The sequence below is a fragment of the Martes martes genome (assembly GCF_963455335.1).
Source record: "Martes martes genome assembly, chromosome: 14".
Lineage (NCBI taxonomy): Eukaryota > Metazoa > Chordata > Mammalia > Carnivora > Mustelidae > Martes > Martes martes.
The window spans coordinates 25,712,170-25,723,915 of NC_137902.1; the positions used below are offsets into that span (position 1 = coordinate 25,712,170).

Consider the following 11,746-nt stretch of genomic DNA (forward strand, 5'->3'; position numbering starts at 1 on the left):
TGGGTGCCCAGATCTTAAATCTTAAATGAAAAGGAACATCAGGAGGTCAGTAAGTAATGGCAATAACAAAGGTTTGAAATTGCAAAACAAGCAAGAATCTGCTCCACCCAACGGTGGAGAACTAGTGGTCTGGAGGCCTTGGGGAGTGAAGAGAACGTCAACTCCATTGCCTAACCTGGACATTAGGTGTCTTTCCTTGGGGAAACAGTAGGGGAAGGGCTGTCCTAGAGAAGGGTCCAGTTTAGATAAGGCGGGAGATAGAGAAAATATTCTATAGATAAATAAGGAAAACAAAGAAATGTGTTTGTTTTAGAGAGGGACAATACCCAAGGGCTCCAGGGAAAGGTTTTGGAGAGAAGGAAAGACACAATTGGAGGACAGTAGAGTAGAAGAATCATAAAGCAAGATGGGGATGAGCATAAGGATAGAGGGAACCTCAAACCAATGGTGAACTCAGTGTTTTGAGAGCTGGTGAAAGCCATGGATCCTCTCTCCAGAAAAACATGTATTTATACATACATGCAGAACTTGCGTACAATTTCGGTAAGAGCCCAGAGTCCACAGACACCCAGTGTTTTAAAGTAAACTTTGTATTGAAGCATAGCACGTATTCAAATAACTGGGCTCCAGCTCAAAGTGAATGTACCTGTGTTACCAGCACCCAGATCAAGCAACAGAACACGACCCGAAGCCCCTCCCTGGAAGCCCCACTCTGCATCCTCTTTCAGTCACTTAAGCACCCGCCAGGGTAATCATCACCTGATTCTAGTACCACAGCTTCGTTTTATATGTTTCTAAAATCTGCATAAATAAAATCACACACTGCATTCTTAGGCATCTGGTTTCTTCACTCAATCTTAGGTTTGTGAGTTTCATCCACGTTGGTGCACGTGGCTGCCGTTCATTCAGTGTCATCTCTGTCACCCACTGTATGATGTGTGACAATTTATCCACTCAACAACTCATAAATGCTTGGGTTTCTTCCTAGTTTGGAATTACTACAAACAGTGTAATAATGCTTTTGAATGTGCCTTTGGTGAAGGTATGCATAAACGCTGTTGTTTAAATACCTAAGAATGAAGTTCCCAGGTCATAAATTCAGCTTACGTCTAGACAAATGGGGCTTATGTCTAGACAAGGAACAAGGGAAAAAGGAAAACAGGGATTCAAAGGAAATGGAATTTATATGAATTTTCAGTCTGAATTCTGGTATAAGAGTGACACAGGATGTTTTGCATCGATCATTCATCAACATTGAAACCAAATTAAAATAACAGTCATCAAAGGCTTGACGAATAAATCCAAAGGGAGATTCTTTGAAAAGATCAATAAAACCTTTGGCAAATCAAGAAAAAATAGAAAATGCACATTTTAAGAAATACTAATTGCCAAAATCGACTCAAGGAGACTCAAGAATTGAGGAATCCCACACCTATGGAAGAAATTGGAAAATTATATTAAGAAGTCATCTCTCTGAAAAAGGCACTGGGTCCTGACACTTTTCACATCACCTTGCTTTAGAACTTCAAAGAATAGTTCACTTCCATGCTATTTAATTTGCTTAAGGACATAGAAAAAGGTGGAAGTTTCTCTAGTAACTTTATGAAGTGAATAAAATCATAACACCAAAACTTGACAATGTGTAAGTAGGAATACCACAACTCAATTTTTCATATGATTAGAGATGAAAAAGAAATAAAATCCCAAGTAATACAAAGAGAATTCAATTCCGTATTAAAAGAAGATGCTCTGGATAAGTTATTACTAATCTAGGAATGGTTAGATACCAAGAAATCTATTAATATAATGCCTCTGATAAATAAGTCAGTATTTGTCAAAGGTCTTTAAAATATGCATGCATGGGGTGACTTTGGCTGGCTCAGCTGGTGGAAGACATGAGTCTGATCTTGGGGTTCTAAGTTCTAGCCCCACATTGGATGTGGAGATCACTTAAAAAAATAAAATCTTGGGGCGACTGGGTGGCTCAGTTAGTTAAGCACCTGCCTTCGGGTCAGGTCATGATCCCAGGGTCCTGGGATCGAGCCCCCAGGTTGGGCTCTCTGCTCAGCGGGAGCCTGCTTCTCCCCCTGCTCCCCACCCCCATTTATTCTCTCTTTTGTGCTCATGTGGTGTCTCTCTAATAAATAAAGTCTTTTTAAAAAAATAAATAAAAATTTTTTAAAAAAATAGAATCTTTAAAATAAACACATGCTTGGCCCTTGGGTAACAATAGCACTCTTTAGAATCCTATCCTAAGAAAATATTGATGGTTATGCACAAAGCTTTCACTACAAGGCTATCACTTAATATTGTTTAGATGAAGAACAATGACAAACAGAAACAACCTAAATGTCCAACACCACAATACAGGGTCAGTTAAATAAGCTATGTTAACCGCAGGATATACACACAATGGAACAGCAGGCAGCTACCAAAAATAATGTTGTAGAAAAGTCCTTAAAAAGAGAAAAATAGGGGCGCCTGGGTGGCTCAGTGGGTTAAGCCTCTACCCTCAGCTCAGGTCATGATCTCAGGGTCCTGGGATTGAGCCCCACATTGGGCGCTCTGCTCAGCAGGGAGCCTGCTTCCCCCTCTCTCTCTGCCTGCCTCTCTGCCTACTTGTGATCTCTTTCTGTCAAATAAATAAATAAAATTTTAAAAAAATAATAATTTAAAAAGAGAAAAATATCCATGCCCCCCCGAATGCAGTATGACCTCATTTTAGTTAAAAAAAAAAACATTTCAGATTTTTAATTTATTTTGAGCTAACCACATTATCCAGATGTTCTGCAATTATCACATGTAACTCTTATAATATGATAACTCTCCCTATCTCTCTCAAATAAATAAAATATTTTTAAAAACTCTGAATCACATTTGAACACTTTTTTAAAAGATTTTTTAAAATTTATTTGAGAGGAAGAGAGAGAGTAAAAGCAGGGTGAATGGCAGGCAAAGGGAGAGGGAGAAGTAGGCTCCCCGCTGAGCAGGGAGCCCGATGTAGGGATCGATCCCAGGACCCCGGGATCACGACCTGAGCCGAAAGCAGATGCTTCTCTGACTGAGCCACCCAGGTGGTCCACATTTGAACATGTGGAGTAATGGGCAACCAGCCAGTCTAGCTTACAAGGCTTTGCCAGTTCACCTTCATGACGAGGTCCCTATCTGCTGCCTTCCTGATTCATTCCAGCAGCCCACACCCTAATTTGTACTCCTCAAAGTACAGACACTGGCAGACCACCCCCAGAGATGGACAGAAATTCCATCTCCTACCTTTGTGAATCTCATTCAGTGGGTCCTGGATGCCTGTCTGCGGGCTCACCTCTTCTGTGATGCCTGACACCAGGAATGTCTGTGGCTTCACCCGGCGATTTCAAATCACTGATCAGTACTGATGGAGCCCCTTCAGGGGCTTCCAGCTGAAGAGGAGAACTTTGTCAGGAAGATCTACCAATTCAAGCTCAGAGAAACCAGGAATCCCATTTGGTACAACGATGATAGGCATAAATATTAGGTGAGCACTTACTTCCTGCCAGGCAACGCTTCTACCTGCGTGATGTCCCTTGAGTCGCAACGACCCCGGGAAGTAGATTCCATTCTTGGTCCCACTTTACAGAGGAGGAAACCGAAACTTAACACACGAACATAAACTTAAGTTAATACCAGATGATCACATGACCTAGCAATTCCACTTCCCGGTACACCCCTCAAAGAATTGAAAACAGAGACTCAAACAGACCCTCGTATACACGTGTTCGTAGCAGCATTTTTAGCATCTTTTTACCAGGGCAAAAGGGGAGAACAGCCTAAGTGTCCACAACTGATGAATGGATCAACAAGAGGCAATAAATCCACATGATGGAACATCATTCAGTCATAAAAAGCAACGGAGTTCTGACATGTGGATGAACCTCGAAAACATGATGCTAGGTGAAATAAACCAGACACACAAAAAACAATACTGCAAAACTCCACTTACGTGAAATGGGCATATTCATAGAGACAAAGTAGATTAGATGTTGCAAGGAATGGGAGGGAGGGGGAGATGGGGATTATTTCTTAATGGGTAGTTTCTGTTTCGGGTATGAAAAAGTTTTGGAAGTAGATAGTGGTGATGGCCATATAACACTGTGTATATTTAATGCTACTGAATTGTACACTTAAGATGGTTAAAATGGGGGGGCACCTGGCTGGCTTAGTCAGTGGAGCGTGCAACTCTCGATCTTGGGGCTCTGAGTTCAAGCCCCATGTTTAAAGTAGGCATAGAGCTCTATGCCTACTTTAAACATTTTTATAAAAGTAAATAAACAAATAAAGCTTTTTAAAAAAGCGGGGTTGGGGTGCATTTTTATAAAAGTAAATAAATAAAGGAGCAGAGTTGCGCAGCAGAAGCATGCAGGGCCCATAAAAGTAAATAAATAAATAAATCTTTTTTTTTCAAAGAGGGTGTGGGGTGCCTGGGTGGCTCAGTTGTGAAGCATCTGCCTTCAGCTCAGGTCATAGTCCCAGGGTCCTGGGATCAAGTCCAACGTCAGACTCCCTGCTCAGTGGGAAGCCTGCTTCTCCTTCTCCCACTCCCCCTGTCTGTGTTCCCTCTCTCGTTGTCTCTCTCTCTGTCAAATAAATAAATAAATAAATATTTAAACATTTTTATAAATTAAAATGGCAAATTTTTGTGTCATATATATGTATATATATTGTTTATAATATATTATAAAATATGTTACATATATTATATATCATTATATTATTTAATATTTATATATCACATTTTATTATTTATCATATTATATGATTTATATTTGTGTATACTTGTAATATTCCTATTTATAACATTAATGTTATTAATATTATATGTATATGTGTGTGTGTGTGTGTGTATATATATATATATATGTAATTTTTAAAAGTAGGCTCCATGCCTAGCATGGAGCCCAATGTGGGGCTCAAACTAACAACCCTGAGATCAAGACCTGAGCTGAGATCAAGACTCAGAACGCTTAACTGACTGTGCCATGCAGGTGCCCCCTTGCTGTCACTGTCTTGTGTGACCTTATACAAGACTGACCTTTGAAGGCATCACACTCTTTGGCTGTTAAATAAGACTGGATAAAATGTCTTTTACAATCCCTGCTGGCTGTAACCTTCCTGACAACATCATCTATTCATGGATTTTGATTTTACAACGTGGAAAGTCCCAAGCCTTGATTCCTGACCCAGATACCACTTGCTGCTGGTGCGCTCTGTGGACATTGATGGATGGGAGCTGCAGGGAGGGAGGACCAGCTGTCTTCCCCTTACCCAGCCCCCCCTTCTTAGGGGTTTGTCCTGGAGTTGGGCCAGCCCTTGAGGAGGCCTCCACTCCTCCTTCCTCTCCTGATTCTGGGAGAGGGCTCGGGCCTGGCCGGGCTCCAGGATAAATTTCCACAAGGCAAGAGATAACACAGAGCCAAGGTGAATATCAGGACAGCCCTTTAAAAGGCCTCCTTGCACCCTAGCATTGGCTGCTGTTCTTCCACTCCGTAGCTGTCTGCCTTGCTTGCCGGCACCCCACCACCATGTGGGAGCTTCTGGCTTTTTTGCTGTTCGCCTTTGCCTATTTCTTATGGTCCAAGACAAAGCGCTCCAGTGCCAAATATCCTAGGAGCCTCCCATCCCTGCCCTTGGTGGGCAGCCTGCCGTTCCTCCCCAGAGATGGCCATCCGCACGTGAACTTCTTCAAGCTGCAGAAAAAATACGGCCCCATCTATTCCTTTCGTATGGGTACCAAGACTACGGTGATGGTGGGCCACCACCAGCTGGCCAAGGAGGTGCTTGTCAAGAAAGGCAAGGAATTCTCTGGGCGGCCCCAAGTGGTAAGAGGTGCTCACTACCTCTCCTCTCTCACCAGCCCCGGGGGGGTTTGCAGTTGGTCACCAAGACCATGCCTGGAATGACCCTTCCGGCTCCTGTAATTCTTCCTAAAACAGACTAACAGGACCGCGGGTGGGGTTCCACCCCTCAGACCCTACCCAGCCTCTAAACCAGGCAGGAAGAATCAAAGGAAGACTTCATTTTCTGGGCTGTCATCTGGAAATGGATGATGTTCTCTCTGAATCCTGACTTCCCTAATTAACTGAGGTAGTATATGCCAAGCCCTGAGCCCAGTGCCCAGTGCAGGAAGTGCCCCATTAATAGCCCTTAGGAGTGCTACTCTTCATATGGGAAACGGGATTAAAATGACGACTGTCTTCTCTGGGAAGGTGTGAGGGAAAAGTACCCTGGCTTTTGGAGGGTGGGGATTGCTGTTTCTCTGGAGCTGTCCCCAGCTGCCCAGGGCCACAGCAGGGCTGACACAGGCTGGCATTTCAAGGATGCTGATGATCTATCCTGCCAAGCCTCCTGTAATGCTCCTAGGGGAGGAGAGAAGCTATACATCTGGGAATACTGCCAAGCTCCATCCCAGCACCTTGCTGCTGCGTTCCCCCTTGAGCGCCCCAGGCAGGGCCTCCTAGCCACTTACCTCTGATCAGGGCCAAGGGTTGATTCATTTTTCCTTGGACAAGTCAGCCAGGTCTGCTGGCCAATGGCCTCACTTCCAACCCTCCGGAGCAAAGAGGAAGGAGAACGCTAGTCAGCTGGGGCTTGCAGGTCACAGAATATAAAGAGGGCAGGCTTTGACCTTATGCTTCGAAGTCCCTCTGGGAAGAGGTGGCTTGGCCAAGTCCAGATTGCATTCTCCAGGTGGGGCCTTCTGGTGGGCACACAGCCTTGCAATGAAGGGCAGAAAGAGGAGAGGCTGCTACACCTGCAGCAGCCCCCAGAGGGCCCAGGGAGAGGCAGACATCTGGGCAGTCCTGTCTCTACCAGCCCACCTGCTCCTGCCCCCAGGACAGGTGCCATTCAGAGAGCTTATCCCATCCGTGACTGCCTTCCCCTGGTCAGAAAGTGGTGAGAGAGGCCACTCTGTCATTGAACTGAACCCCAGGACCCCTGCATTCTAATTCAGGGTCCCTTTTTTCTCCTCAGTCTGTGTCTCTGATGGAATTGGGCATAGAGAGGTCTCGGGCCCTGCCCTACCAAGGCCTAAGAGTCACGGCAGAGTAGAGCAGGGTGTCCCACATGGGGCTCAGCATGGCAGGTACCTCCCTTTTCCCTCAGGAAGGGTGTGGGGGGCCCAGGGCAGGACATTGATGTCTGATTCTCCAGCCATTCCTGCTCTCCAAAGGTGACTCTGGACATCCTGTCTAACAACCAAAAGGGCATCGCCTTCGCAGACCATGGTGCCAACTGGCAGCTGCACAGGAAGCTGGTACTGGCCACCTTTGCACTGTTCAAGGATGGTGACCAGAGGCTAGAGAAGATCAGTGAGTGCTGGCTGGCCCCTGGGGCGGCTGGAGGGAGAAGGGACCAGACTTTGGGCGGGGGCGGGGGTGGGGGTGGGGGTGTCAATGGATGGCTCTATCTAGTGCTTTCTTGGCTGCTGCTGCCACCTAGTGGCCATCTGCTCTATGTCCCCGGCTAAGATGGAACTAGGAAGGAGGGACCGTGCTGCTGAACTCTCCACCATCTTGCCCCTCTCTCTTCCCAGTTTGTCAGGAAAACAGTTTACTGTGTGATTTCCTGGCCACCCAGAATGGGCAGTCCATAGACTTGTCCTTGCCTCTCTTCCTGGCGGTGACCAACATAATCTGCTTGATCTGCTTCAACTCCTCCTACAAGAATGGAGATCCTGCTCTGAAGATCATAAAGAATTACAACGACGGCATCTTGGATTCTTTGGGAGTGGATAATATGGTAGACATATTCCCTGGGTTGAAGGTGAGGATGAGGCCAGGCCCCACCTTCAGATTCCAGCAATCCTGGTCCCCAGTTCTTCTTCCTGCCTGGCTCCAGAACCACTTTTTTCCCCAACTGCCTCAGTCACAGTGACCTCTGTTCACCTTCTCTCTTTTTAAAAGCTTGCCACTTCTCTACAAAAATAGGTCTAGCTTTTAACCATGCATTTGTAATACTCATGATAATGGCTCTCTTTTATTTACCAATTGCCATATGACAACTATTAAGCACTCCACATGCATTAATCATGTCGTTCCCCTTAAAGGTGGGTTTTATTATCCCCAAATGAGAATACAGGCTGAGAGAAGTTAAGGAACTTGCTCCAGGCTCCAGACTCAAGTCTATCTTCATGCTAACAGCTGGGCACACAGCAGACCCTCTATCAGTAGACCCCCAATCAGTGCCTGATGTTTGATTCAGTGGGGAAGGGGAGGTGGAGACTCTCCCTTTCCCCTTATGTGGAGTTGTCCTCATTGTCATTAATAATCTCATTCTGTGTCCCCTTCTTGCCTTCCATTTTGGCTGAAGGTCTGGGTTAGAGTGGAAACTCACCCGAGACCGAAAGCTAGGATCTGCCTCCAGGAGGGATTCTGGTAGCTGAAGAAACAAAACAAAAGACACATAGATTTGACACTTTTCTCTACTTTCCAGATTTTCCCCAACAAAACCGTGGAAAAAATGAAGAACTGTGTTAAAATGCGAGATGAGTTGCTGAAAGACATCCTTGGAAAATGTAAGGTAGGTGATGGAGCAGTGGCGACCATGAGTTAGGTTGAAGTGTCATGAAAACAGGGCTGGGGCCCATTTAGGACACTTGGAATATCCTTAGCACCCAGCAGAGAGCCTGGCCCACAATAGGTGTTCAATAAAAAGCAACTTAACTCAAGAACAGGGGTGAGGAAGTAAGGAACTGCAGAGGATCCGAGAAGGGACCCACTCACTCCCAAAATTTAAAGAAAGCCCTTCCAGCTCCACAAACTCATAGGTCCTGCCTCATCGCACCCCAGTCCCTCACTTCCAGAGGGAAGAGGCCTCTGTGTCTCCAGGCTCCAGATGGAAGTATGGCAAATATTCCGATGGGGCCCCTTCCTTGTTACTGTCCCCTAACCTCACCCAACCAGGAGAACTTCAGCAGTGACTCCATCACCAACCTGCTGGACATACTGATCCAAGCCAGGATGAACTTGGACAATAACAACGCTACCTCAGACCGGGACCCAAAACTGCTTTCAGATGAACACATTCTCACCACCGTAGGGGACATCTTTGGGGCCGGCGTAGAGACCACCACGTCCGTGGTGAAGTGGACTGTGGCCTTCTTGCTACACAATCCTCAGGTGGGCTTCTTCTCCCTACTCTAGTCTTCCCAACCACTCTTCACCCCAGCCAGAGCCACCTTTGGCCCCAGAAAGAGGGAGCAGAAATGCCCTCCGCCCTTCTATGCAAGGTGACTGGGCTGCCTCTCTCCTCACCCAAGCGGTAGGTGGCTTTGGCCCTAGGGTGGAGCCAAACCCGTCTTTTGGAAACAAAGCATGCACTGCAAAGCCACAGCCAGGAAGAGTCTGAGCATCTGGATGTAACAATAGGATTCTTCAAAGCCCTTGCTCCTTCCGGGCTTAAGCACGTTGGTCACGTCCATCCATCCCACTCTGGCCCTCAGTTGCAGAAGAAGATCCAGGAGGAAATTGACCAGAATGTAGGTTTCGGCCGCACACCAACTATGAGCGACCGGAACCAGCTCCTCTTGCTGGAGGCCACCATCCGAGAGGTGCTCCGCATCCGGCCTGTGGCCCCCATGCTCATCCCCCACAAGGCTATCGTTGATTCCAGGTATGCCTTCCCTCCCAACAGCACAATACTGCTTTCCAGCCCACCAGGTCCCTCCTCTACCGCCCCACCTCCTCTCTGCTTGCCGGTGGATCTAGACTCAACCATTGACTATCAGTCATCCTACCCATGACCCTACTGATCAGTGTATCTGCCACCCACTGGCTGATCCACAGATCTAACTGACCTCCCTGCTCTGGAGACATGTGGTCTGGAATGTAAGACCAGGTGCTCTGTGCTCCTACCCAATCCAATAGCCACAACACACACATGCACGTGCGCACACACACGCACACGTACAGGCACCAGCTCAAAATACACACCCACATGCCCTGACTTGAATGTCCATGTACACAAGTATTGATACATAAGAGCCAGTCAGGAATAGGGTTGGAAAAGGGCTGGGTTCATATGTGATCTGGCAGAAGATGAGGGAGGGGGCATGAGGATGTACAGGGCTTTTTCCCCCAAGGAGAGACTGTGGAGGCACGGTGCTGGGCAGTTTGGGGAGGACAGTGTTTTAGACTCCCCTTTCCTCTCCCTCTCTGGAGCAGCATCGGCGAGTTTGCCATTGACAAGGGCACAAGCGTCATCATCAATCTGTGGGCACTGCATCACAGTGAGAAGGAGTGGCACCGGCCAGACCAGTTCCTGCCGGGTGAGTCCCTCTTCTGTCCTGCTCCCAAGCTACACAGCCAGCCTCCCCTCCGTGCGCCAGTATCCCATCCCCGTGTTCCCTCTGATGAGCTTCCTACCAGAAAACTCCTGGATCCAGCTACATGAACCTGTTGACAGCCCCATTCTACCCTAGATTTACCCAAACTCTTCACAGCCGGGTTTCCCGCGTTCCCCTTCCGCCAACTGCAAATGCCCTCTAAGAAGCCCTCTGGGTGTCTGGCTCCCATGAAGTCAGCCCCTCTCCCCTGGGACGGTGGCATTTTCAGTCGTCAATACTGCCTCCTTTCCATCCTTCCTGAATATTGCATTTCTTCCGCGTGAGTAAGGGCTACCGGAGAACTGGGCTCTCTCTCTCCTCAGGCTAGGGTTCCCCCAATGTGAGGCTGTCCACCTCCTCACGCGGGGGCTCCCCGGGCAGGGCCACGTCTCCCCCTTGGTCAGGACAGAGCCATTCCTCTACTTACCCCTGCCCTGGCCCTGGCTGACACCTCCCTATGTCCACAGAGCGCTTCTTGGACCCCACGAAGAGTCAGCTCATCTCTCCATCGCTAAGTTACTTGCCCTTCGGAGCAGGACCCCGCTCTTGCCTAGGTGAGACCCTGGCCCGCCAGGAGCTCTTCCTCGTCATGTCCTGGTTGCTGCAAAGGTTTGACCTGGAGGTCCCGGATGGCGGGCAGCTGCCTTCCCTGGAAGGCAACCCCAAGATGGTCTTTCTGATGGAGCCTTTCAAAGTAAAGATCAAGGTGCGGCAGGCCTGGAAGGAGGCCCAGGCTGAGAGTAGCCCCTAGAGGCTGACTCCCCGCTGTGTGGTGCCCACAGGCCCAGAATTAAGAGCTGTAACCCTGCCCTCCCCCACCCGTCCTCCCTCCTCCCAGCCCACACTGCCTTCTTATCCAGCCTGCCCTCCCTCCTGGTAGTGATACGCATAAACGAAGACGGAGGACGCGTTTCCTCCTGGTCCTTGAGGAGTTCATTTGTTCGTTCATCTGTTCACCCATTCTTCACAACAAATATTTATTGAGCACCTGTTCTGTGCCCCTCACTGTCCCTGGACCCTCGAGCTCCCTGGTTTCGTGAGGCTCACACTCTAGCAAGGGCTGACCAGAGACTAAGGGCTTTGAAGTCAGTTTGACTGGGTGTTGGGGATGTGAGGAGAGAAGCGCAGAAGTGGAGGGCAGCCACTGCGAGTGCTTGGGAAGGGAGAAAGCAACCCACGCTGAGGGAGAAGCAGGTGGAAGGTTCTCGAGGTGGGAGAGGTCAGTGTGGTAAGAGCAGAGCAGGTGGAAGGGGAGAGTGGTTCCAGATGACGTCAGATTGGAGACAGGGCCAGGCCCCATGGAGCCTTTGTTAGTAGCAGGAAGGGGTTGAGCTGTTTATTCCTAGTATGATAGAAGTCACTGGGCGATGGGGTGGGGGTGGGGGG

At 48.1% G+C, this 11,746-nt stretch overlaps 1 protein-coding gene across 1 annotated transcript; it reads left to right on the forward strand.

Moving 5' to 3' along the window:
• Window positions 1-5,558: 5,558 nt before the first annotated feature.
• Window positions 5,559-11,111, forward strand: CYP17A1 (cytochrome P450 family 17 subfamily A member 1; the record flags this gene model as incomplete). The annotated part of the gene is made up of 8 exons (XM_080822916.1): window positions 5,559-5,855; window positions 7,208-7,346; window positions 7,571-7,800; window positions 8,470-8,556; window positions 8,940-9,155; window positions 9,479-9,648; window positions 10,200-10,303; window positions 10,828-11,111. 8 exons carry the CDS (start codon window positions 5,559-5,561, stop codon window positions 11,109-11,111), a joined length of 1,527 nt encoding a protein of 508 aa, XP_080679042.1.
• Window positions 11,112-11,746: the final 635 nt, after the last annotated feature.